We start from the raw sequence: 27,777 nt of genomic DNA on the forward strand, positions 1-27,777 counted from the left end.
TGAAGCTTGCCGGATTCCATCGGTATTATCCTAATTCATGTGAGCCTCTCTTCCTGCCATCTAAAGTATAAGTAACTTGAGAGTAGGGACTGTGTCTGTAAAAATATATGGTTCCTGGCATTCCAAGGAAAGGCATAGTGAGCCAGGGCTGCCTTTAGAGTCCCCTGCTCTTCCCACTGCCCTGGTTGTATGTCTCCCACCTGCCTTCCTGCATCCAGGCTTGCCCCACTGTGGCTGGAGTAGTTGTATTCTACAATTTGAATCTAATGTGTTGCTTCCCTCCTTAAAACTCTTTGGTGCCTCTCCATTACCTTCAGGAAAATATCCAGACTCCTTAGTCTGCCCATGAGACCATTCATGACTTGGTTCCTACTGATCTCTCCAGCCTCTTTGTCTCACCTCATTGTCCCAGCACTATATACTTTAGGCATACTCAGCCCCTCACAGGTCCTTGGGTGAAACTCTTCTTTCCTTTTCTCTCTCAATTTTTTTTTTTTTTTTTGAGACAGAGTCTCACTCTGTCACCCAGGCTGGAGTGCAGTGGCACAATCTCAGCTCACTGCAACCTTCGCCTCCTTGGTTCAAGCAATTCTCCTTCCTTAGCCTCCCAAGTAGCTGGGATTACAGGCATGCGCCATCATGCATAGCTAATTTTTGCATTTTTAGTGGAGATGGGGTTTCGCCATGTTGCTCAGGCTGGTCTCGAACCTCTGACCTCAGGTGATCTGCCCACCTCAGCCTCTCAAAGTGCTTGGATTACAGGTGTGAGCCACCACACCCTTTTCCTTTTCTTCTCTTTTCTTTTCAATAGGGCCTCACTGTCATCCAGGCTGAAGTGCAGTGGCCTAATCATTGCTCACTGCAGCCTCAACCAGTCTCAAGCAGTCCTCCCTCCTCAGCCTCCTGAGTAGCTAGGACTATAGCATGCACCACCATACCTGCCATATATATATATATTTTTTTTTTTTGGTAGAGACAGGGTCTTACTCTGTTTCCCAGGCTGGTCTCAAACACCTGGACTCAAGTGACTCAAGTGATCCTCCTGTCTTGGCCTCCCAAATTGCTGGGATTATAGGCATGAGCCACCATGCTCTGCCCTCAAAACATTTTTATTGAGGTATAATTAACACACCATATAGTTCACCCATTTAAAGCATACAGTTCAGCCAGTCATGGTGGCTCCTGTCTGTAATCCCAGATTTTTGGAGGCTGAAGTGGGAGGATCACTTGAGGCCAGGAGTTTGAGACAAGCCTGGGCAACATACCAAGACAACATCTCTACTAAAAATAAAAACATTAGCTTTGTATGGTGATTCTCAACTGTAGTCCTAGCTACTCCAGAGACTAAGATGGAAGGATTGCTTGAGCCGGGAGTTTGAGGTTACAGTGAGCTATTATCATGCCACTGCACTCCAGCCCATACAACAGAACAGAATAAGACACTAAGAAAGAGAAAGGGATACAGGGCAGTGGTTTTGTGCAATACACTATGGTTTTAGTGGTTTACAGAATTGTGCAACCATCACCATGATGCAAGTTTAGAAGGTTTTTAAAAGAAACTCCATATCCATTAGCAGTCACTCCCTATTTCCCCCTCCCATGAGTTCTAGGCAACCACGAATCTACTTTCTTTCTCTATAGATTAGCCTGTTATGGACATTTCATATAAATGGAGTCATCCATTTCATGGTCTCTTGTGACTGGATTCTTTCACTTAGAATAAAGTTTCAGTGTACACCCATGTTGTAGCATGTATCAGTACTTTATTATTTCTGGATATCTCATTGTATGGATATTGCATTTTATTTATCCATTCATCAGGACATTTGGGTTGTCTCCACTTTTGCTTATTATGAATAATGTTGCTGTGAATGTGTGTATATGTTTGTGTACCTGTTTTCAGTTCTTTTATGTATATACTAGGAATACAGTTCTGGGCCAGATGGTAACTGTGTTTTGCTTTTTGAGGATCTGCCAAGCTTTTTTTGAAATGGATGCATCATTTTACATTCTTGTGAGTAATGTACCAGAGTTTCAGTTTCTCCACATCTTCATCAACATTTGTTATTGTCTTTCCTTTTTTACTACTGCTGTCCTGAAAGATGTTATGTAATATCTCATTGTGTTTTTGATTTGTTGTTCCCTATCATTGATAGCGAATGATGCTGAGCATCTTTTCCATGTGCTCATTGAGCATCTGTATGTCTTCTTTGGAGGAATGTCTGTTCAGATCCCTTTCCCATTTTTAATTGGGTTATTTGACTCTTTATTCTTGAATTGTAAGAGTTCTGTTTTCTGGATACCAGTCCCCTATGTCTGGTATGTGATTTTCAAGTATTTTCTCCACCCTCTAAGTTGTCTTTTCACTTTCTTGATATTAACATTTTAGCACAAAAGTCTTTAATGTTGATGAAACCCAATTTACCTATTTTTCCTTTGGTCATTTGTGCTTTTGGTGTCATATCTAAGAAACCATTGCTTAGTCCTAAGTTTTCTTCTCAAATGTTTATAACGTATTCCCTCTTACATTTAGGTCTTTGATTCATTTTGCATTAACTTTTGCATATGGTGTATTAATCCATTTTCGCTACCTATAAAGACATACCTGAGACTAGGCAATTTACAAAAGAGGTTTAATTGCACTTACAACTCCACATGGCAGGGGAAGCCTCACAATCATAGTGGAAGGCAAGGAGGAGCAAGTCACGTCTTACATAAATAGCAGCCAGTAAAAGAGAGAAACTGTGTGGGGAAACTCCCATTTTTAAAACCATCAGATCTCATGAGACCCATTCACTATCACACGAAGAGCATGGGAAAGACCCGCCCCATGGTTCAGTCATCTACCACTGGGTCTCTCCCACAACACGTGGGAATTACAAGATGAGATTCGGGCGGGGACACAGAGCCAAACCTTATCAGTGTAAGGTCAGGGTCCAGGGTCATTCTTTTGCATGTCGTTCTCCAATCATTCCAGCACCATTTGTTGAAAAGAACTTTCCTCTGTTTGCTGCATTCTTCCTTTCTTTGCTGTCTTGAGCCTTTCCCTGCCCTTCACCTTTCTGTTACTCATATTTTAAGTCAAATCTCAGCTTGGGGTTGCCCCTTCTAAGAGGCTAACCCTGATCATCCCTCTCTGTGTGTGAGAAGAGCCCCTTCGAGCCCCTGATGTTTATCGTTGTAGGATTTCAGCTGTTCATCCTCCCCACTTGTCTTCTAGGCCAGCTCTTGGGAGACAGGGGTTGCATGCTTAACGTTTTACATTAGTTGATAGGCACTTATGTATATTAGACTTCGGGGGGAGGGAGAGATAGCACTTGAATCACAGAGCAATCTTCCATTATCTATGAACTCTAGACTGTACAGAAAATCCAGCTCTAACATGTAATTCTTTGAGTATATTCAAGAATGCACCTCGGTTTTAATGTGAGCAGCGAACGGGGCCGATAATTCCGTTCAACCCTAAACATCCACTGGTAGACAGGGAAAACACCAGCACCCACTCCCTGCTTCTTCTCCCTGAACCATGGCATGTAAGTCCTTTCATTAGGCTACTGGGCCAATTTTTAGACCTCAGTTCATGGCTGGACCAATAGCAGCCTTCACAGATGCCAGTGCCCTGCCTTGATGGACTTCAGTGAGGATTCCTGACCAATCACTGACAAGGGGGGTGGGAGGACCTCTAATGGGGAAGTCGTCCTCCCTGGTCCCACACCTGCCTGGAGAAGGAGCCAAAGCCACCTAAGCAAAACCTAGCAGCAGCCCACAGTATCCATCTACCATGTCACCCCAGTGCTGAGTGATTTCTAAAAGGTTACTTTTTTCAATTATTTAAAAAACACCAAAAATTCAAGTAATACAGAAACAAAGGGGAAACTCCCTTATAATTTTTCATAGGGAAAGAGGAAGAAATGGGGCCAGTTATGTAGTCAAACATGTTTGTAAAACTCCATGAGTTTGAAATTAGTAAAATACAAAGTGAAAGCCTGCTATAACTATGGTGGAACTGAGGGTGTCTTATTCCGTTGCTAGAGAATTTTTTTTAAAGTAGCTTTTAACATTTCTGACCTTGTTAAAATGCTCCACTTTTCAAAATGGTCCTGACAGGATGTCCTGCTTCCTTCCATGCAGAAAAGGTGGTTTGTGCAGAAGTGCAGCTCTCAGAAGGCTTTGCACATGAGAGGAACAGCAAGAGTTGCCTATCACGGAGGATTTGGGGTGGAGGGATCACAGGATATGGGACGGAAAATGAGACAGGGCTAGCTAGTGGAAGGCCTTGAATGCTACACTAAGCACAAAGCAGCTCCTTAATATATCTGGTTGTGTGCTGTTGAAGCAAGAACAGAGTGGAGGACGTGGCCAATGTGGCCCTCGTGTTCTGAGTGGCTGTGAGATGGAGTTTGGTGTGAGCTCTCTACGAAGAAAACCAGGCAGTCAATGGAGATTTGATCTGGACAAATTTGAATTCTCATGGATGTAGATTGGCAGAAGAAGGTCTCAGAGCTGTAAGGGTGGGGCCCCATTAGCTCTCTTGGTTCCACTTAGCAACTCACAGCATGAGTGGGACCCTGCCAGCCCTGCTAGACGTTAGCATTGTCTGGTGGCACTGGTCCCGGCCTGCATTACTGCAGCAGAGGAAGTGTGGCCGTGGCAGTTGTGGGTTTTGTATTTTCTATTTAAATATGTCCCTTAATGTGCCCGTTGTTAAGCAGTGTGGTTCAGATGTGAAATTGCACTTAAAAGGAGTTTGAGGAGAGATGAGGGCATGTTGATGTCCCTTTCAGTTTGGGCTGTGTGTAGCAGCATTTTGAACTTGGCCCTCTCTCCTCACTGAGAGCTAAAGGCCACTTATCACCCTGTGGACGGCATTGCGTGCAGTTAATTACGGCCAAATGGACTCAGCCACTTCCTCATCGTCTTCTCTTAGACTCTGCAGACCTACACCGTACCTTTAAAGGAAGCAGGGCCCTCCCTGCTGAGGCATGCAGTGAGCCCAGGCACCAGCACCTCCAAACCGAGTCCTTTCTCTCCTTAGTGCTGTTTCCCCCTTTCCAGGCCTTCCTGGGATGTCTTAGAGGTAAGAAAACTGAAGCCTCTACCTAGGAAGAAAAGCTTTAGCCAAGATGATACTGCTAGTTAAATCAATTTAGAACCGAGTCCAGCCTCCAGATCTCCTGATTATTTTTTTTCTAACACTTGATAGGATGAAATCTACGTAAGATTCACTCCTTTGAAGACTATTGTTTGATAAGTATTAATAAATGTATGCAGCCACACCTCTGTTACCACAGTCTCGCTTTAGCACATTCCCATGGCCCACGCGAGTTCCCTGGAGCCCCTCTGCAGTCAGTCCCCACCCTCATCCCTCAGCCCCAGGCTACCACCACCTGGTTGAGTTTATACTGTAGTGTTCTTTCTGTGACTTTATTTAATTTTTTTTCTGCTTTTAACTGGGTAAAAGTTATAACTTAAATGTGAGTAAAATATACCAATAACTTGAACCTCAGTTACTGTCCTCGTGTGATATACAAGTCTCCACACATGCCATGCTCTGGGCAAAATGCTTTGGGCATCAGAGCAACCTGGGAGGAAGAGACCAGCACCAGAGTTTACAGGTGTGGGAAATGAAAGCTCTACAGGGAACTAACTGATGCCTCCAGATCACATGATCCCACATCTCCTTAACTCCAGACATGAGTTTTCTTTCAATCCGAGTCGTCTACCCTGTTCTGGATTTTTTTTAAAAAAAATAATAAGCGCGACAGAACATTAACTTTTACTGTGAATTATGCTGCTTGTATTTCTGAGAAGGGTTTTCCTCAAAATTTCAGAGTGGAAATGAAAGTGGGGATTTTGCTGAGGAAAATTGCTCTTTTTAATACCCTTCTGTGAATTTCACATGATGTTTTTCCTGACACATTGCCACAGCATTAACAATTGGCACTACCATATTATCTACTTAGTCTTAATCGTGGGCAACCTGCAAGCTCAGCCCAGAAGATGTTAAAAACTGAAACCTTTGTTTTTGTCCCTGGATTTGAGAAGAGTGGGAGTTCGTGTATTTTACGAGAAAGTCACCAGCTCCTGGTTTCCCAGGGAGCCTCATCTGGATGAATGCCATCTGGGCCTCAGCTGCCTGAGGCCTTCCTGGGAGCACTGGCGCCGCCTGCAGGGGAGACGGCCTAGTCATACTGCCTCCTCTTCCTCGAAGCTCCTGAAGGTGGGGCACTCCCCTTGAGGCATTTTCTTCCCGAGCTGTAAGCCACAGGCAAGCAGTGGAGAGGGAGGAGAGCAGCTGAGACAAGTGTCGGTTCAACTCATTTAAAGATGTGGGACAAGCTCTGAGGAAGCTCCCAAGACAATGATATATGGTTGTGTGCCATTGAAGCAAGAACAGAAACCATACAGAGTGGAGGACATGGCCTGTGTGGTCCTTGTGTTCTGAGTGGCTATGAGATGGAGTTCAGTTGAGCTCTCTACAAAGAAAGCCCTGTCTCCAGGCAGGCAGTGGAGAGTCGTTAAATGAGCTGAAACACAAGAGGATGAGGAACTGCTGTGGCTTTAAGCTGTTGCCGGCGGCATGTAAAACACCCACTCAGGATTTACTTGCCGCATCCGCTGTGAGTTAGGCGCAAGGAGGGGTCACAGTCAGAATGTGACTACGAGAAATGTGCCCTGCCCACAGTATAGAAAATTAAGTTCGAAGCCTGAAATTGACCTCTTGGTGAGAATGGAAATGGAATGAAATTTTACTCCTTTCTAGATGAAGCTTCTGAAGAGGAGACCTGGCGGCCCCGCCAGCGTGCAGCTCGCTCACGCACCTCTTTCTAATCCTGTGACTATCGGTGAGCTTCTCCAGGTCCCTCTTGCCACTTCTCAGATGTTACTTTCTGTCCTAGGAGATTTGTAAAACCATACGCTTAGGATATGATTCTCAGTGGAGGATTAGACCTTTAGGTCTCTAAAAATTGCCATTCATGACCTTCAGGCCTAAGGTTTAGAGATGAATGTGCAGTGTGGATAGCTGCTCTGTGTGTCCTGCCTCCACCAGCTTGGCATTAAGCACCAGAGCATCGCCTGCTGGAGGACTGGTCAGAAATGAGCCCCTCCATTTGCTGGCTCAGGGGCTCAGGGTCATGGCAGATTCCTTGCTTGGCTTTCCCATGGATTCCTCGTGAAGATGCCAATTCGTATTTAAACGTTTCTTCTCAGTTGTGGTGTTTGTGTATGCTGATTTCTTTCGGAAGAAGCTGTTTTAGGAGCCAGGGAAGGACTCAGCCCAGATTGCTGTGCTAGCTCAGACCTCTTATAAAGTGAAAATACTAATGACTGTCTTTTAAGGTGCCATAGTGTCATGAGGGTAAACGGAGGCAGTGGTTATGCGTGGTGTCTGTAGCAGCATTTCTGAATGTCCCAGGCTCCAAAAATATCAGTTCCTTTTTCAGAAATTGGGCCAGATCCTTGGGATGTAGACAGTGATATCATGGGTGCCAACAACTTGGCAAAGCTATAATATATTAAATGTTTCTGCCATAATAGGATGGATGCATTCCTTAAAAAAATGTATTAAGCAAAAATTACAAAATAAAAATAACAAGGCCTTGAGGAAAAACAGAGGTGGGGGCAAACATTTAAACCTATACCACAGTAATAATCCTCATAATGATACTGACAAAGTTGAAAAGATATGTTAAATTCCTAATAATAAATATCCCAGTAAATATAGGATCTCACACACACACCTTCTGCCTGCAAGAAGGTAGTGAATAGGAGTGGTAACTCAGGGCCAAGGCTGCTAAATATGGAGACAAGGACAAAAAAGCACAAAGGTTAGGGAGAACTACCTGACAGGGGTTCTGAGAAGCATTTGTCCAGCTGAGCCAAGAGGAAGACTGGGGTGAATGGACACATGTACCATATTCCCCCAAAGTTGTGTTTGGGTTTTTTTTTTTCTTCTTTTTTTCTGAGACAGCATCTCCGTCTGTCACCCAGGCTGGAGTACAGTGGCACAATCATGACTCACTGAAGCCTCAACATCCCAGGTCGAGGATCACTTGATACTCATGCCTCAGACTCCCATGTAGCTGGGGCCACAGGTGCATACCACCGCACCTGGCCTATTTTTAAAAATTTTTTGGTAGAGATGGGATCTCACTCTGTTGCCTAGGCTGGCCTCGAACCCCTGGGCTCAAGTGATCCTCTCACCTTGACCTCCCAAAGTCCTGAGATTATAGGTGTAAACCACCACACCTGCCTTTCCTCTGAGGTTTGTTGCTTTCAGCTGGGCTAATGAACTTGGGATTTAGCAGCAGCTCCTGGCTGAGACAAAACATTAAAATGTATATGAAAATGCAGACTGGGAAAATGCTTTGAAACCAATGCAATTTCTATATTAAGGGGACATTGTTCCCTGATTGTATTTAAGGTGATTTGCGTTCTAGGCTGTGTGAAGCTCTGTACCTCAACTGATAAATAAGCCTGTTCGTCATCCTGCTAAATGAGAACCTGATATGTGAAACCTTTTTTTTAATCATGGTAAAAAAAAAAACAAACAAACATAAAATTTACCATCATAATTATTTTTAAATGTACAATTTGGCAGTGCTAAGCATATTTACACTCTTATGAAACAAATTTCTAGAACACTTTCATCTTGTAAAACCAAAACTCTGTACTCATTAAATAGCTTCCCTTTCCCTCTCTCCTCGACCCTGGGAACCACTATTCTTTCCTGTTTTTATGAGTATGACTACTTTAGATACCTCATATAGGTCAGGTCATATCATATTTGTCTCTTTGTGACTGCCTTTGCTTAGCACAGTGTCCTCAAAGTGTAACCATGTTGTAGCATGTATCAGAATGTTAGGAAACATGAAGTCTTAAACACCCCAAAGTACACTTTTTACCCCAAATGTATTTGAGCAGTGTTGTGTTAGGCCGGGGTGGCAGGTGGGAGTCCTTCTTGCTTTGCCTGTGCAATGAAATGAATACCCTGCTGTGTTTATCTCCTTGTCATGTGATTCTCCAAGGCTGTTTCTTCAAGTTTCTAAGCCTAACTTAACTCTAAAATGCAAATGTTCTTTGTTAAAAGACAGTAATCAACACGGGAGCTACTCAGATATCATAGGACAGATTGTCATCTAGAAGAGTACATTTTAAATGCAGGAGAGTTTTTATAACCCAGATTGCTGTGATTTCATTCCAGAGAGCACAGAAATATGCCCAGCAAGTCTTGCAGAAGGAATGTCGACCCAAGTTTGCCAAGACGTCAATGGCACTGTTATTTGAGCACAGGTATAGCATGGACTTACTCCCTTTTGTGTGGAAGGCCCCCAAAGCGAGTGAAGCTGAGTCCAAGTACGATCCTCCTTTTGGGTTCCGGAAGTTCTCCAGTAAAGTCCAGACCCTGTTGGAACTGTTGCCAGAGCACGACCTCCCTGAACACTTGAAAGCCAAGACCTGTCGGCGCTGTGTGGTTATTGGAAGCGGAGGAATACTACACGGATTAGAACTGGGCCACACCCTGAACCAGTTCGATGTTGTGATAAGGTACATTGCTTTTATTTTTTTGTTTACTTATTTTTATTGTTTTTATTTTATTTTTTGAGGCAGGGTCTCACTCCTGTCATCCAGGCTGGAGTACAGTGGTTTGATCTCGGCTCACTGCAGCCTCAACTTCCCAGGCTCAGGAGATTCCCCCACCACAGCCCCTCCAGTAGCTAGGACCACAGGCACACATATTGCAGCTAATTTTTTATACTTTTAGTAGAGATGGGGTTTCTCTGAGTTGCCCAGACTGGGGTACATTGCTTTTAAAACCAACTTTTCTCTCCTAGAACTCAGTGCACTGCTCTTGGTCAGTGCAGCACCAGGAACAGTGAGGGTTGCAGGAAGGTCTTCACAGTCCCTGCCATGAAGGGACTTACTGTTTGAGAAGCTGAAACAAAAACACAAAATGGTTGGATGCCCCAAGCAGTCATACTGACCCTAAGTTGAAGGAGCGTACTGCAGGCTGTAGTCAGTGGCAGAACCTTGTCAGAGAAAGTGAGGTTTGGAAGGTGGGTAGATTCAAGTAAACCAGTAAAGGACCATGACTGCCAGGCAGGGGCAAGGAGAGGACACAGTGGGAGACTTGAGTCGGTGAGGGACCTGGTTTCTAGAGAAGGGGCTTGAGCCAGTGAGTCTTGGAAGGCAGTGCTGGCTGAGACAAGGAAGGCACACAGAGAAGTTCAGACTTACCATGATAGCCAGTAGGCAGTCATCCTGGATTCTTTTTTTGGTTTCACTGTTTAAAAATTGATTTCCGGCCAGGTGCAGTGGCTCATGCTTATAATCCCAGCACTTTGGGAGGCCGAGGCAGGAGGATCGCTTGAACTCAGGATTTCAAGTCCGGCCTGGGCAACATAGAGACAACTTGTCTCTACAAAAAAATCAAAAAGTCAGCCGGGCGTAGTGGACTAGATTTTCCCTCCCGATTCCTTTTTTGAAATTCTGGCAAGAACTAATATCTGAGCACAATAGGAAATTTCCAAGGAAATTTTACTGGTACCCAGAGAAAGTCCCAAATGTAATATGCTTAGATTGAGTAAAAATAGTAGAGCTAGATGAAATTGCTTGACATTCAGGAATTAGATGCAAGTGTTCAGTCAGGGACTAAAAGCTGCATTCCTTGAACTCCTAGAAAGACGGAGCTGGGAGGGGCGATGAGGCTGCTGGGAAGGGTGGCCTACCCCACCCACCAAGCCATCTACTCATTCCTAGTCTAAAGAAAATGTGGAGGACATGACATGGATAATGCCTGGTATGCAAAGATGGTTGATGGCTTGTTTTGTCAGTGTGTCTTTGTCCTTTTTACTTAAATAGGTTAAACAGTGCACCAGTTGAGGGATATTCAGAACACGTTGGAAATAAAACTACTATAAGGATGACTTATCCAGAGGGCGCACCACTGTCTGACCTTGAATATTATTCCAATGACTTATTTGTTGCTGTTTTATTTAAGAGTGTTGATTTCAACTGGCTTCAAGCAATGGTAAAAAATGAAACCCTGGTAAGCACTAGAACTTCTATTAAACGTTCCTTAGTAAAAAGTGAAGGAGACTCAGTTGTAATTATGGCCTTTTATTTTTACACATGCACAGTGGAGTGCATACTTTCATGTTGTCTTTCAAATGATCATCACTCTCTTTGCAGAAACCCCTCAGCAATTCTTCCTTTTTTTGAGAGGGAGTTTCACTCTGTTGCCCAGGCTGGAGTGCAGTGGTGCAATCTTGGCTCACTGCAACCTCCACATCCCAGGTTCAAGCGATTCTCCCACCTCAACCTCCCAAGTAGTTGGAATTACAGGCACCTGTCACCATGCCTGGCTAATTTTTATATTTTTAGTAGAGATGGGGTTTCACCATGTTGACCAGGCTGATCTCGAATGCCTGACCTCAGGAGATCCACCTGCCTCGGCCTCACAAAGTGCTGGGATTACAGGCGTGAGCCACTGCCCAGCCACCCCTCAGCAAATTTGCTACAAATTGCTTTTAGAACCTAATTAAGAGTCACATGAAAATGATGATCATTGCTTAATGGGAATATCCAGATTGTGACCAAAATTGCTATTACTGAGGTTGTTCACTTACCTGGTTCTCCAGACATGAACTTGCATAGCTTTTGGCTAGTTCTAGGTATTAGATTTACTTAGATGAATATAAGCCGTTTTGGGGATATTGAAAAGAATATAAGATTGTTAAGGAATACTCCTAAAGAGCCTCTCCAAAAGTGCTTTAGTCAGTGGTTTCCTTGTTGAAATAAATTCATAGCATTCCGGAAAGGCAGCTGTGGAGGAGACGGCCCTCACGTGGTCATATTCCTTTTGTCTTTATTGATCACATTGCTTTATAGTCCCACCCATTATATTCAAATACATCTCAGAGGTCAACTGTTGAGGAATGTGTGCTCATTTATAGACATATACACAAACTAGCTGTCTGTGAAACTAATGGACGTATTAGACTTTTCACATAAACTCCATGTGATGAAGAATTTGTATTTCCAAAACTGATTCTATATCAGTCATCATGGTCTTCTGGATTTTTCTATTGGGTAGAGTTCCAATCGGAAGATGAATCATATATGAAATGACTTCAGTCAGTTGCCAAGAGACTTCATGGGACTAGGAAATAGAGTAAGTGGAAGAGGATGCAAGGTGAGGGCTGTCCCAGCACTTAATAGTCTTAAAGGACCTATTTGCTTGGGCTTTCCCGGACAAAATGGTAGCTTTAGAGCCATTGAGGAATGTCTACCTCAAACAAATATGAGCTGATTCTACTGTTCCTCTCTTTGTCCAGTGCCGCCTTTGGGAAGTGGCTATTTTAGAGTTACTTTTTTGAGTTGAAGTGCTGGATTTGCATAGATTTTGCGATCTACAGGAGTAGGTTGCTGCAGAAGGCAGTGCACAGGGCCACATGGGGTCATGCCCATGGCTTTGGCCTGATGAATGGGAATGCTTTCTCCCCTACCCCGGAAGGGTAACTAACGACTACTTGCTTGCTTTCTTTAGCCATTTTGGGTGCGACTTTTCTTTTGGAAGCAGGTGGCAGAAAAAATCCCACTACAGCCAAAACATTTCAGGATTTTGAATCCGGTTATCATCAAAGAGACTGCCTTTGACATCCTTCAGTACTCAGAGCCTCAGTCAAGGTTCTGGGGCCGAGATAAGGTATTTTTGTTGCTACTCAAAGTTAATTGTTCTCTGTTTGAGGGGAGATGTTTACAAATTTCACTTTGGCTCAACTGTATACCCAAAAGCATGTCCAGTGGAGAAACCCAGCCTTTGATGAGACGCTCCGTGCGTGTTTACCACTGTGCACTTGGCTGCAGGGCTCCTCCGTGTTTAATTGGCCTTCTCTCCAGTGACTCTTCTTTTAGCATAGGCACCGCATTAACACTTACATCACTGAGATACTATTTAAGGTATTCTTACTCCAAGACTCCATATAACTGCAGGACACTGAAAGGCACTATCTGAAAAGTTATTTACATTTAATTTTTAAATTTTTTTTTAATTAAAAAAGTTTGTGTCTCAGAGAAAAGTCATATTTACATTTTCACTCTGTGGGCCACTCTGGTGAAAATTGATTTTTATCATCACTTTGTAGGTGATAGTTATAAAAGTCAATCCTCAAGAACAGTGTTTCTCAGTTAATGCCTGGGTTTCATCTTAGGCATTCTGATTTAATTGGTTTGTATTTTAAGATTTTCTAAATTCCCTGGACGATTTTTATTTTGCAGCCTAATTTGGGAACTTTGTGCTCTAAGCTATTTATTGCAGCAGAGATTCTTTACCTGCAATTAGCAAGTGCTGCCACTAGGGGGAGCGGGGGTGCGCATACCTTTATTACTTGCGGCTTCTTGATCTGAATAACTTGACCTGTGTCTTTAAAACTTAAGACCTGTGTGGAAATTATCACATATACAACGAGAGTAAACACTCTCAGAATACAAAGAGCTCTTATTAAGTCAAAAAGAAAAATATGAACCAGTAGAAAATGGGCAAAGAATAGGAATAGATATTTCACAAAAGAATTAAAATAGCCAAAGAATACATGGAAAATGTTCAGCTTTACCAATAATCAAATAAAAGCAAATTAGAGCCACAGTAGCATTTTTGCCCACTTTCTTAGCAAAGACTTAAAAGTTTGATAATATCCTTGTTTGGCAGGAATGTGGGTAGAATGATCAGTTGGCACTTTTCCTGGAGGCTATTTTGGCAATATTAAACCATTTTAAATATGAATAACCTCTGACCCACCAGTTTTCCACTAAAAATGTTATTATAAGGAAATTAGGGGAATTTGCAAAGGTGGATATTCTAGGATATATACTATAGCATTAGCAGCAGAAGACTAAAAACAGCCAAGTGTTCATGATTATAGGATTGTTTAAACAAATTATTATAAAGTCAATTCAGTATTGTGATAGGAAAACACCTCCACTGTATATTAAGGAGAAAATCAAGATATAGAACACTTGAAAAATAAACGTACGTGTTTAGTATAAAAGCCTGGAAAGAGATACCAACCTGTGAAGAATGCCTTTCTTCAAGGGGAAGTCTGTAGAAAGCTTCTGCTTTCCGTTTTATAATCTATTAGTTGAACTCAATGTTTGCCTATTTTTATAATTGATAAAATGGCGTTTTTCTTTTGGATAAAAGCAGTAACTTAAAAGCGGACTTCTGATCTAAAATTGCACTGTCAGAGCTCGTGTATATGTCCTTTCAGCCGATGAAGAAGCCTGTCGAGCAATAGGAGGTGTGCTCTCAGAGGGCATGCTATAGAGATAACATGCTTTGGGGAGTTTTTCATCGTTTTTTAGTTCTCTTCATATATCACTCCAATGGACAGTTGAATTAACAAACTCCTTCCACAAACATTGAGTATTCCCTGTGTGCCAAACGGGTCACTGAGGATACAGGGTTGGAGAAGACAATAATGCCTGGAGCCCTGGCTAAACAGGAGTAAAGTGTCCTTTGTGTTAATTTCTCTTAGTTTCTATTTCCAAGCTTGCAGAATGGCTGTTGAGTTTCTTTTTAACAAATGAGGTTGGCTTTGAGAGGTACCAAGGAGCAGGAGGCAGATTTTAACAAATGATGGCTTCAGTAGGTGTTCCTAATCCCACCTGAATTGGTGAATTCTGAGGTTCCACTGTTGTTCCCATTTACAAAAAAGGAGAGTTACATTTATGGCAGTTACAAGCTCAGCTAAGATGAATGAGAAGGGAGCCACGTTTGCACATGAAAAGCAAAAGGATGCTAATATGGAGTATTAGTAGATTGGTGTCAGCTGTCAAGGAGGCCTAGTGAGCTGCAGGGCCTCCTGTATTCCTCCCTGTCCTGTGTACTGTCTTTACCCAAGACTGGCATGGAGGTCCAGAAAGCACAGTGCCAGATTTGCACGTTCCAGGAGGCATGACAAGATGCCAGACACAAGGAGGGAGTGGGGACACATCAGACTCTAGAAAGGTTTAGACAATGAGCATTCTAGGCCAAAGTCAGTAGGATACATTTTTAAAGGAACAAATGTGAAAGTCTTTTATTCGGGACAAAAATTTACTTGCAGCTAGGCATGGTGGCTCATGCCTATAATCTAGTTTGACACCAGCCTGGGCAACATGGTGAAACCTTATCTCTACAAAAAAATACAAAAATTAGCCAGGCCATGGTGGTGCATGCCTGTAGTCCCAACTACTCAGGAGGTTGAGGCAGGAGGATCACTTGAGCCTGGAAGGGTCGAGGCTGCAGTGAGCCGTGACCACTGCATGCCAACCTGGGTGACAGAGCAAGACCGACCCTGTCTCAAAAACAAAACAATTTACTTGCCCAAACAGAGGGTGGGAAGAAACTGGCTTAGCAGCTCTACATGGGGAAATGGCCTGGAAGTGCTATTTGCCAGCAAAGCTAATGGAGCCCTTAAGGTGGGCTGTAGCTGCAGGTGGTGTGAAAGCAGTCTTCTGCAGTGAGAACTGAGAATCCTCTGTTCTCAGGAAGGGATGGGCTCCAAAAACCATGCCCTGGGAAGGTAAAAGGTCCTGTGGCCGCCTGTCCCAGAGCAGACCTCATAGACATTTGGCACTGGGAAGTGGGTAGTAGGCTTTTTTTTTTTTTAATGATTCTGGGCATCACATATAGGACCAGTGGGGTAGACATTTTAGAAAGTAACCTTTTAACTTGGTGTAAGAATTGTTAGACTGCCCTTGAATGTGTGTGAATATCACAGACCATGTTTTAGAGGCGAGATTCCTGACTTAAATGGGGACTTGGACTCTGAAGTTGCTGATGTATAAAATTATGTGATGTAGACATTGCAGCCCCCAGTGTAGCTTTCATGACTCTGATAGCATCTGTAATATTGGCGAAATGGTGAATTGTGCTAAAACTTTTTGTTTTTTTTTTTTGCTTTTTGGTCTTTTCCCTTTCTCAGAACGTCCCCACAATTGGTGTCATTGCTGTCGTCTTAGCCACGCATCTGTGCGATGAAGTCAGTTTGGCAGGTTTTGGATATGACCTCAGTCAACCCAGAACACCTTTGCACTACTTTGACAATCAGTGTATGGCTGCCATGAACTTTCAGACCATGCATAATGTGACAACGGAAACCAAGTTCCTGTTAAAGCTGGTCAAAGAGGGAGTGGTGAAAGATCTCAGCGGAGGCATCCATTGTGAATTCTGAACACACAAAACCTCAGCTGAAAATGCAACTCTGAACTCTGAGGGCTGTTTTTAACAGCCTTCTTGATGTACTTCATCCTGCAAATACTTGGAAGTGCAGCTGGTGTTTTTAACTTTTAATTTAAAAACACAAAAATATTTTAGCTATTCCCACTTTTTTTTTCTATTTATTTCAGGTCAGTGTTTGTTTTTGCACAGCATTTTGTATGTGAAATTTTGAGAATTGAGTTGGAAAGACTTCTCAAAGAGAATTGTTTGTAACAATGTGCTGATTTTTAAGGAAGTAATTTAATTTGTAAAAATTCTGTTTGTTTATACTGCACATTGCATGCAGGTAACTAATTGGAAGGAGAGGGTAGGTCACTCTTTTGATGATGGCCTTGAGCCTCATTCTAGTTCCCTGCTGCGGCTGCACTGCTTGGTGTGACCCACGGAGGATCCACTTTCAGGATGACATGTTCCATAGCTGTGCTGCTGATACAGGGTCCGCGACGCAGCAGTGCGAGGCCTGGGCTGGTCGGAGGAGGTCACAGCCCTCTCTGTTGGTCTGCCCTCTGCCAAAAGACTCAAGAACCAACCATGGAAGCTGTCCTGGAAGTCCCTGGTGGGGGAGGCACATGGAATCCGTGTCCCCTGACAACTGTGAAGCCGCCCTGGGCTGTAAAAACCACAGTCTTCCCCAAAATTATGACAACTCTTGAATTTCTTGGGTTGTTTTTTTTTTTTACTGCCCTTTCAAAGCACTTAAGTGTTAGATCTAACGTGTTCCAGTGTCTGTCTGAGGTGGCTTTAAAAAGCAGAACAAAACCTTTGTTATTCTGTGTCATGGGAGAGTACACCCTTTCCAGGAATAATCATGTTTTGGGAAACACTGAAATAAAATCCTCCCAGTATTATAAATTGTGTATTTTTAAAAAAAGAACACATTTTGAAAGCCTACCTGGCAGTGTATACCAGGCAATGTGCCAGTTTAAAAAGAAAAAAGAATAAAAACTTTGAGGAGCTCTCGTCTGGTTAATTTGAGTGCTTATGTCTATGAGTCTACCCAAAATGTCCTTCTTGGATGCTGCTGCTAGGTGGAGGTCTCTCTGTGGATCCCAGTAGTGAGGGACAGAGAATTAAGGTCCCTTGTCCTGCAAGCTGCTTCAGCCCAGACAACTGTGAACCCTTCTGGAGAGATGCTAGGTGTTGGTGGCTTCCTCCCCAAGGAAAGGCTGGCCCTAGCTTCTGTCTCTTAACAGCTCTAGCCTCTGATATCAGAAGATCTGCTGCTACTCTGTTCCCAGTGTGCCCCAGACTCGGCTGCCTTCATCGCTGTTCTCCACTCTGTGGCTGTTGTCACTAATGCCACCTCCCTCCACTCTCCCTTCCTGCAACTGCTTGTGCAGCCCCAGTGCAACATGGACCCCCAGCCCATCCCAGCATGTTCCCATCTCCCTCCTCCTCGGCATATGCAGGGCCAGGACTCAGGTCACAGCATTCAAAGCAGAGTCCCTTCAATCTCCAGGGATCTGGGATCCTGCTCAGAGTGGCCAGCAGAGCAAAAGTTGTATTTTTCTGGTTTTGTGTCTTTACAAATATTTTTGTATGAATTTTACTTTCTACTCTATAAGCTACGGCTTCTTTAAGACAAAATGTTTTAACATTATCACCCATCAAATGACAGTTTCGAAAATTGAGACTGGAAGATGGCCCACAGCTCCCTTGTGGCTCAGGTGGGGCTGGGCTTACACCACACAGCCCCACCCCGACATCCCTCAGGGTCTAATTGTAGAAGCCCCAACTTCCTCAGGCAACATTCTTAATGCTGTGAGCAACGCCTTGCTGGTGTGAGGAGACTTGCTCACCTGCTTCTCAAGGCTGCTAGGATGTGTAGCGCTCAAAGCTTGCACTTGGTCAGCTTGTAGCAACTCAGACCCGCTCCCGGCCCCACCCCTCCTTCCCTCAAGACCCTTCTTGCATCTTTAGGTTGTTTTGCTCGTGGCTCTCAACTTTTACTTACTCAGGCGGTAAGTAGGAATCCTAAAAAGGCATATTTTTGTAGACCTTTTGTGAAGTCCACAAGCCAACAAGAGTTGGCTGTAGGTCATTCTCAAGAACTTTTAACACTGGGCATTCATTTGTTGGAAGTTCATTTTCACTTCAGAGCTGCATCCCGTTACCCCCCAACCCCCACACACTCTTCTGAAAACAGACCTTCGCTAGATGCCTCTGGGTGTTCCAAGTTAGAGCTCCAGTAACTGAGAATTCACTGTCATGCCTAACAGCTTGGTATGGCATGCTAGACCTGCGTGCACACCCTCCGACAAATGAAGTCACTGGTTCTGAGACAACTTAGGAAGACTTACACATGTTCTGTATTTTAACATACTAGTAGAACTTTGAGCTGCAAATAGTTTCAGTTTTAGGGATTTTTTTCATTTTAAGTTTTGATTGATACATAATGATGTACATATTTTGAGGGTCAATGTGATAATTTAATACATGCAGGTAATAAGGAACAAATCTGTGTAATTGGGATATCTATCACATTAAATATTTGTCTTTATGGTAGAAACATTTTAATTCTAGTGATTTTGAAATACAAAAAAATTATTGTAAACTATAGGTATTCTACTGACCTATCAAATACTAGGTCTTATTTCTTCTCTCAAACTGTATATTTGTACCCATTAATCAACCTCTCTTCATTTCTCCCTACCCTTCTTGGCCCCTGGTAACCACCAATCTACTCTTCATCTTCATGAGATCCACTTTCTTAGCTCCCACATAGGAATGAGAATGTGTGATATTTGTCTCTCTGTGTTTGGTTTATTTCACTTAACCACCTCCAGTTCCATCTATCTTGCTGCACATAACAAGATTTCAACTTTTCATGGTGGAATAATACTCCATTGCATATATACACCACATTTTCTTTATCCAGTCATCCACTGATGGACACTTAGGTTGATTTCATATTTTGGCTATGTAAATAGTGCTGTAATAAACATGGGAGTGTAGATATCTCTTCAACATGTTGATTCTTATATTTTGGGTATTGATATGGTTTGGCTCTGTGTCCCCACCCAAATCTCAACTTGTACTCCTATAATTCCCATGTATTGTGGGAGGGCCCTGTGGGAGATAATTTGAATTATGGGGGCAGTTTTCCTCATACTATTCCGATGATAGTGAATAAATCTCACAAGATCTGATAGTTTTATCAGGGGTTTCCGCTTTTACATCCTTATTTTGTCTTGTTACAGCCATGTAAGTGCCTTTTGCCTCCCACCATGATTCTGAGGCCTCCCCAGCCATGTGAAACTGCAAGACCAATTAAACCTCTTTGTTCCCAGTCATGGGTATGTCTATCAGCAGCATGAAAACGGATTAATACAGATATATAACCAGTAGTGGAATGGCTGGATCAAATGGTAATTCTATTTTTAGTTTTTTGAGGACCTTCTATATGATACTCCGTAGTGGTTGTACTAATTTATGTTCCCACCAACAATGCACAAGGGTTCCCTTTCTCTACATCCTTGCCAGCATTTACTATTCCCTGTCTTTATTATAAAAGCAATTTTAACTGGGGTGAGATTATATTGTTGATTTGTATTATCTGATTATTAGTAATATTAAGCATTTTTTTCATATACCTCTTGTTCCTCTATGTCTTTTTTTTTTTTTTTTGAGAAATGCCTTTTCACATCGTTTGCCCATTTTAAAATCAGATTTTTTTTTTGCTTTTGAGTTGTTTGAACTCCTTATATAGTTTGGTTATTAATCCCTCATCAGATGGATACTTCAGATTGTTTCTCTTGGCAGATGTAAATGCTATTGATTTTTGTATGTTGATTTTGTATACTGAACCTTTACTGAATTCACTTAGCAGTTTCAACAGTTGTTTGGTGGAGTCTTTAGGTTTTCCTAAGTGTAATATCATGTCTTCTGCCAACAAAGCTAATTTAAATTTCTTTCTTTCCAATTTACATGCCCTTTATTTCTTCATCTTGCCTTATTGCCCTGAAACTTCCAATAGTATGTTGAATAAAAGTAGTGAAAGTGGCCATCTTTGTCTGGTTCCAGATTTTAAAGAAAAGGCTCTCAGTTTTTCCCTATCAGTATGATATTAGCTGAGTTTTTCATACATAGTCTTTATTATTTCGAAGTACATTTCTTCTATACCTAGTTTGTTGAAGGGTCTTTTTTTTTTATCATAAAGTCATGTTTAATTTTATTGAATGCTTTTTCAGCAGCTATTGAAATAATTTGTTCTTGTTCTTGGTTCTCTTAATGTGATATATTGTGTTTATTGATTTGTATGTTGAACCATCCTTGCGTTCCTAGAACGAATCCTACTTGATCATGATGAATTATCTTTTTAATGTGTTGTTGAATTCCATTTGCTAGTATTTTGTTGAGGATTTTTGCATCAATGTTCATCAGTGATTAGGGCCTATAGTTTTCTTTTTTGGTTGTGTCTTCGGTTTGGTATCAGGGTAATGCAAGCCTTACAGAATGAGTTTGGAAATATTCCCTTCTCTTCAATTCTTATGAAGCATTTGTATTGGTCATCATTTTTCTTTAAATGTTTGGCAGAATTCAGCAATAAAGCCATCAGGTCCTAGACTTTTCTTTAATAGAAGACATTTTATTATGACTTCAATCTCATTATTCATTATTAGTTTGTTGAAATTTTCTATTTCTTCATGGTTTCAATCTTGGTAGGTTGTATGTGTCCAGGAATTTACCCATTTCTTCTAGGTTTTGCCACTTGTTGGCATGTAGTTATTCATAATAGCCTCTAATGATTCTTGTATGTCTGTGGTGTCAGTTATTATGTCTCCTGTTTCATTTATAATTTTATTTATTTGAGTCTTCTCTCTTTACTTAGTTAATTTAGCTAAAGGTTTGTCAATTTTGTTAATATCTGAAAAAATATCTTTTCATTTCATTGATTTTCTATATTTTTTAGTCTCCATTTATTTCTGCTCTGAACTTTATTATATTTTTTTTTAATTTTGAGTTTAGTTTGTTCTTGCTTTTCTAGTTTCTTGAGGTATATCATTAGGTTGTTTATTTGAAGTCTTTCTTCTACCTTTTCAGTACAGGCATTTATTGCTATAAAATTCCCTCTTAGTACTGTTTTTGTTGTATGCGACACATTTTGGCATGTCATTTTTCATTTTCATTTGTTTCCAGAAATTTAAAAAATTTTTCTTAATTTCCTCATTGACCGTAAGTCATTCAGGAGTGTGTTAATTTCTATGTGTTTGTGTATTTCCCAAGGCTCCTCTTGTTATTGATTTCTAGTTTTATTCCATTGCGGTCAGAAAATATACTTGATATGATTTGTACTTTTTTGCATTTGTTGAGACTTGTTTTGTGACCTAACATGCAGTCTGTTTTGGAGAATGTTCCATGTGCTGATGAAGAAAACGTATTCTGCAGCAGTTGGGTGAAATGTTCTGTGTCAGTTAGGCCTAATTTGGTCTAGCGTGTAGTTTATCTCCAATGTGTCTTGATTTTCTGTCTGGATGACCTGTCCATTACTGGCAGTAGAGTGTTGAAGTCTCCTACTATTATTGTATTGCAGTCTATCTTTCCCTTTAGATCTATTCATGTTTGCATTATATACTTGGGAGCTCTGTTGTCAGATACAAGGTATTTATACTTATTTCCTTTGGGTACATAGATATTTAAACTTGTTTCCTCTTGCCGAATTACCTCTTTGCTCTTTTTACAGTCTTTGATCTGTAGTCTGTTTTATCTGATATAAGTAAAGCTACTGACTCCTGCTGGTTTTTTTTGGTTTCCAATTACATAGAATATCTTTTTCCATCCCTTCATATTAGAAGTGAAATGGTTTTCTTGTAGGCAGCATATAGTCAGGTCTTATTTCTTTATCCATTTAGCCATTCTATGTCTAAATTGGAGAACTGAGTCCATTTAAATTCAGTGTTTTTGTTTAGGTAAGTACTTACTACTGCCATTTTGTTGCTTGTTTTCTGGCCGTTTTGTAACTCCTCTCTTCCTTTCTTACTGTCTTCCTTTGTGGTTAAGTGATTTTCTCTGATAGTATGTGTTAATGCATTGCTTTTTATTTTTAGTAAATCTATTATAGGCTTTTGCATTGTGGTTACCATAGGGCTTACAAAAAAAATTTTATGGATATAAGTTATTTTAAAGAAATAATAACTTAGATCACACAGAAAATACTAGAAACAAAGAAAAATGTAAAAACAAAAACAAAATCAAAAAAATCTCCTGGGAGGCCGAGGTGGGAGGATCACCTGAGGTTGGGAGTTCAAGACCAGCCTGACCAACATGGTGAAACCCTGACTTATACAATGAAAAAAAAGTTAAAAAAAAAACAAAACTCTACATTTTAACTTCATTCTCCCCACATTTTGGCTTTATGTTATCTCAATTTATATATCTTTATATTCCCTATCTCTTAACAGATTGCTATAACTATTATTGGTTTTGATTGATTTGTTTTTGGGGCTTTATACTAGATAGATTTATATACTATACTTATGATGTGGATTATATACCATAATTGCAATATTAGAGTAATACTGGGCTTGTCCCTGTATTTAATTTTACCAGTGGGTTTTAAAGCTTTAAATATTTTCTTTTTGCCCATTAGTGGGTTTTTTCTTTTCTTTTCCTTTTTTTTTTTTTTTGAGAAAGGGTTTAGCTCTGTTGTCCAGGCTGGAGTGCAGTGGTGCACTATTATAGCTAACTGCAGGCTCAAATGGTTGGGCTCAAGCAATCCTCCTGCCTCAGCCTCCCAAGTAGCTGGGACTACAGGCACTGCCATGCCCAGCAAATTGTTTTTTGTGGAGACAGGGTCTTGCCATGCTGCACAGGCTGGCCTTGAACTCCTGAGCTCAAGCAATCCTCTCACCTTGGCCTCCCAAAATGCTGGGATTATAGGCATGAACCACCACTCACAGCCAATATTTTTCTTTTAGATCGAAGAGCTCCCTTTGGCATTTCTTGTAAGGTGAATATGATGATGGTGAATTCTCTCCACTTTTTTTTTTTTTTTTTTTTTTTTTGGTCTGGGAAAGGCTTTTATCTCTCCTTCATATTTGAGGGATAGCAGGGTAGCTTTTCTGAATACAATATTTTTGGATGGCAGATTTTCTTTTTTTCTGCATTTTGAAACTGTCTCCTTTTCTTCCATGGCTATTGAGAAGTATGGTTTCTGTTGATAAATCTTACGAAACTGGTGCTACTTTATATGTGATTCTTTTCTCTTGCTGCTTTTTGATGCTTTCTTCGTTCTTGATCTTTGACAGTTTGATCATTATATGCCTCAGGGTAGACTTATTTGGTTTGAATCTGTTTGGTGTTCTCTGACTTTCCTGTACCTGAATATTTATCTCTTTCTCAAGTTTTGGAAAGTTTTTCTATTACTGTTTTTCTTTTAATAAGTTTTCTACTCTTTGCTCTTGCTCAACTTTTTCTTTAACATGAGTAATTCTTAGATTTGGTCTTTTAAGGTAATTTTCTGTCTTGTAGTCAATGTTCATTTCTTTTTCATTCTTTTTTCTTCTCTAAGGAAAAAAGCTAACCAGATCTTATCAACAACTTCATGTGTTGTAGGTGTTCCCTTGCTGTCTTCATCCCTCTAAGAACATGTCTGTAAGGCACTGGCAGTGACTATTTCCATAAACTCTGGGGTGCTCATCAGTTGTTGGACTCAGTAATTGAAATCACTTGTCAAACCTGTCTATTGCCTGGACTGCTTCTTTAGTGAATGATGACCTCTTGGTTACCAGTGATTTGCATAGCAGATAAGGCCTTAGTTATAACAGAGAAAAAAAGTGATGGTCACACTGCAGTCTAGGTTATTAAAGATTACTAGTTTTTTAAAGATAGGCTCCCACTCTATTCCCAAGGCTGGAGTACAGTGGTACAATCTTGGCTCACTGCAGCCTCTGCCTCCTGGGCTCAAGCGATCCTCCCACCACAGCCTCCTGTGTAGCTAAAGCTACAGGTGTGCACCACCACACCCAGCTAGTTTTTAATATTTTGTAGAGATGAGGTTCTCACTATGTTTCTCAGGTTGGTCTTGAACTCCTAGACTCAAGTAATCCTCCTGGCTCAGCCCCCAAAGTGCTGGGGTTACAGGTGTGAGCCACAATGTCCAGCCTGTTAAAGATTTCTAAAACCAAGGATCACTTTGTTTTGGCTACATTCTAACCCTATCACTTTGGGACCTCGTTATATATAAAAGGGATTGTAGAATTTGCCCTTTACTGTTTCAAGAGAACCTTTTAGGCCAGCATTGTAGGAAGATTAAGCAATGGTGACTCATCAGGTTTACAGCATTCAAGTGTGAGTTATTTTTTCATCCTTTCTTTAGGACACTTTAGTAAGTCCACTGACAAAGAAGAATAATCCCATGATTCAACAGAATTTCCCTTAGAATGAAGTGAGCTTTTTTAGTGCACTAGTACACTTGTGTATACCAAGCAAGAACTGTGGGACGATGGGCCCTTTCCTTCATACACACATGGTGACAAAATACTTCCCTCAAAGGTCCCTATGTTTGCTGCCGGTGGGACAAGTGCCCTTTTTCCAGGTACCAACTTTTCATACAAGGTACCCAGATGATGCACACTCAGCTCTCAGATAGTGGGTAGCAGATTCTAGTGCATCAGAGAGCACCTGAAAACACATCTCACTTCCTGCCCCTTCCCCTGGAAGGCGAAACACCTGGTCCAACCTTCCAGCTCTATATTTTCTCCTTTTCCACTTTCCAAAATCATTTTATGCATGGATTTGTATTTGTGAAGCAGGGTATTTATCTGGGTTGGGGTAACCCTTGCCTACAACCAACACTCAATATAAAACCAAACTAAATTAGGAAGGAAGACTATTCATTACACCACACACACAAGTTCTATTGACTAAAAATTATGTTTCTCGCATAGTTTTTGTTTGTTTGTTTGTTTTGTTTTTGTTTTTGTTTTGAGACAGGGTCTCTGTCACCCAGGCTGGAGTGCAGTGGTGTGATCTTGGCTCACTGCAAACTTTGCCTCCTCAGTGAGTGATTCTCCTGCCTCAGCCCCCTGAGTAGCTGGAACTACGGGTGCATGCCACCACACCCAGCTAATTTTTTGTATTTTTAGTAGAGACAGGGTTTCCCTGTGTTGGCCAGACTGGTCTCAAACTCCTGACCTCAAGTGATACACCAGCCTCAGCCTCCCAAAGTGCTGGGATTACAGGTGTGAGCCACTTCACCCAGCCTGATGAATATAGTTTAACTTTCATTATGCGAATGACTAGATTGGACTAATTTCCAATGTTAAATTTCAACCCATTTAGCAGAGAAGAAAAGCATCACATATTAGCATAATATGGTGCGACAAATCTGAAATTTACTTTGGGTTGCAATTTTTTAAAAACTGGATTTTTCCAGAGAGCTGTTCAATAAAACATATAAGAAGAGAGAGAATAGATTTTTGTCTGTCTGGAAGATGTGAGATCTGAAGCTTTGCACTGGTGTTAGGCTGCCATCCAAGACTGGGCAGATGCTGCCATTATAGTTTTGTGTAGCTGGAAATGTTACAAAATGTACCTTCAGAAAACAAAAAACGATTCCATTGATACCTCATCGTAGCTGTGCACTAAGAATTTGGAAGTTCTAGAGAAGCAGTATGTTTTCATTCCATCCTCTGTTATGTGGCTTATGTTTGACTTATTGAAGAAAATCAGTTCCAGTAAAAGACTGACATGTATGACAATGAGTTCATTTAAAATGTTAGGTTCCTCGTATGAAATCCTACCTTAAATTATCGGTATGACCTCAACCGATGACTAAGACAAGGGCATATGCACTGAGGGTCAGTTAAGGCTGATTAAGTACAGTAGTCAAAGCCATGTGCTGTGGCTCACACCTGTAATCCCAGCACTTTGGGAGACAGAAGCAGGCGGATTGCTTGAGGCCAGGACTTCAAGACCAGACTGGCCAACATGGTAAAGCCCTGTCTCTACTAAAAATATGAAAATTAGGCCAGGCACGGTGGCTCATGCCTGTAATCCCAGAGGCCAACTTTGGTAGGCCAAGGTGGGCGGATCATGAGGTCAGGAGTTCGAGATCAGACTGGCCAACATGGGGAAACCCTGTCTCTACTAAAAATATAAAAATTAGCCGGGCGTGGTAGTGGGTGCCTGTAGTCCCAGCTACTTGGGAGTCTGAGGCAGGAGAATCACTTGAATTTGGGAGGCAGAGGTTGCAGTGAGCTGAGATCACGCCCCTGCACTCCAGCCTGGGGGTGATAGAGCAAGACTCCTTCTCAAAAAAAAAAAAAAAAATTTGTCTGGGCATTAGCCGGGTATGGTGGTGTGTGCCTGTAATCCCCACTACTCAGGAGACTAAGGCATGAGAATTGCTTGAACCCAGGAGGCAGATGTTGCAGTGAGGGGAGATCCTGCCACTGCGCTCCAGCCTGGGCAACAGTGAGACTCTGTCTCACAAGAAAAAAAAAAAAAAAAAACAAGAGCAGTAAGTAGTTAAATAAAAAAGTAGTTTTGCATCGACTGTTACTCATAATGTATCAAGATGTCCCATCAGGCTGGCTCATTTGAAGTGGGAAGAATCTTGGCCATCAGCCCTAAAACAATGAGTAATTCAAGTGTACATCTGTAACCAAGTTATAAGCTCTTCAGTGAAAGAATTTCATTATTCCATCTCAAGGTGTTGCCTGTTGTAGGCATTAAATAAATACGTTTTGATTTTATTTGATCTCGTATCTTTGGTGGAACTTAAAGATGAGCAGTGGATGGACTAAGATTGAATACAATGAAGAGCTCTTGGGCCTAGAATCTGGGGTAAGGCAGTCTTATGCTAAGAGGAATAGAATATAGGTAACTGAAGCAATAAGTGAACAGTTGCTTTTTTATATATGTAATTGTCCTAGTGATTTAAATGGTATTTTAAAATGTTTCAAAAGCCAGACGAGCCCATTTCATGTCTGTGTACATATCTGTACATTTTGGAAAAACAGCTTACTGCTGAAATCTACAAAATAGGTGTGTACCCTACGTTTTCAGAGACTTGCCAAGGTATAGCAAAGTGTGGGCTGGAGTTTCAGACTCTAATGGGGAAGTCTCTGAGTCAGAGGCTCTGTATTTTGTGTTCAAGGCAGTTGTCACGAGTTTATTACATGGAATTTGGAAACCAAGAAAATATACCTCTATTGTGCTGCATATTTGTTTTTTAAAAAAATTTGGCCGTCCATTATATACTCAATAAAGATTATTTTTAAAAGATGATAATTATTACAGATCTGATCATTTGAATTGTATAACCCTGTCTTTAAAATAGTGATGGACGAAAGACCTTTTGACTGTGGGATTTTGTTCTGGAGCTGCATAAGCTTCCATTGCGATAGAATGAAAAAGGGGGTGACCTTCAAAACTTTCACACACACACACTGTCTACAAGTGTTCGAGTTGGTACAACAAAATACCATAGAGTGGGTGGTGTATACACAACAGAAATGTATTTCTCCCTGTTCTGGAGTCTGGGAAGTTCAAGATCAAGGTGCAGTGTC

General features: G+C 41.4%; 2 protein-coding genes across 6 annotated transcripts in view; one reads left to right on the forward strand and one right to left on the reverse strand.

Moving 5' to 3' along the window:
• ST3GAL5 (ST3 beta-galactoside alpha-2,3-sialyltransferase 5) overlaps positions 1-17,234 on the forward strand; it is a 49,980-nt gene extending 32,746 nt beyond the window's left edge. For 2 of the 3 annotated variants that reach the window (XM_002757527.7, XM_035272036.3), the window contains 4 exons: positions 9,206-9,549; positions 10,864-11,050; positions 12,551-12,709; positions 15,969-17,234. In XM_002757527.7, coding sequence (XP_002757573.1) covers positions 9,206-9,549; positions 10,864-11,050; positions 12,551-12,709; positions 15,969-16,217 — 939 coding nt within the window. In that variant the 3' untranslated portion in view covers positions 16,218-17,234. Of the gene's footprint in view, positions 1-6,763; positions 6,846-9,205; positions 9,550-10,863; positions 11,051-12,550; positions 12,710-15,968 lie in introns of all 3 variants that reach the window. The other variant, XM_078348965.1, reaches the window with a different exon arrangement.
• The window catches only part of ATOH8 (atonal bHLH transcription factor 8), a 102,869-nt gene continuing 84,650 nt past the window's right edge, over positions 9,559-27,777 (reverse strand). For all 3 annotated transcript variants that reach the window (XR_008476241.2, XR_013526407.1, XR_013526417.1), the window contains 2 exons: positions 10,240-10,420; positions 9,559-9,937 (listed from right to left, as the gene is read on the reverse strand). The gene's annotated coding sequence lies outside the window, so the exon portion shown is untranslated. The remainder of the gene's footprint in view (positions 9,938-10,239; positions 10,421-27,777) is intronic.

This window comes from Callithrix jacchus, chromosome 14 (assembly GCF_049354715.1).
Source record: "Callithrix jacchus isolate 240 chromosome 14, calJac240_pri, whole genome shotgun sequence".
Lineage (NCBI taxonomy): Eukaryota > Metazoa > Chordata > Mammalia > Primates > Cebidae > Callithrix > Callithrix jacchus.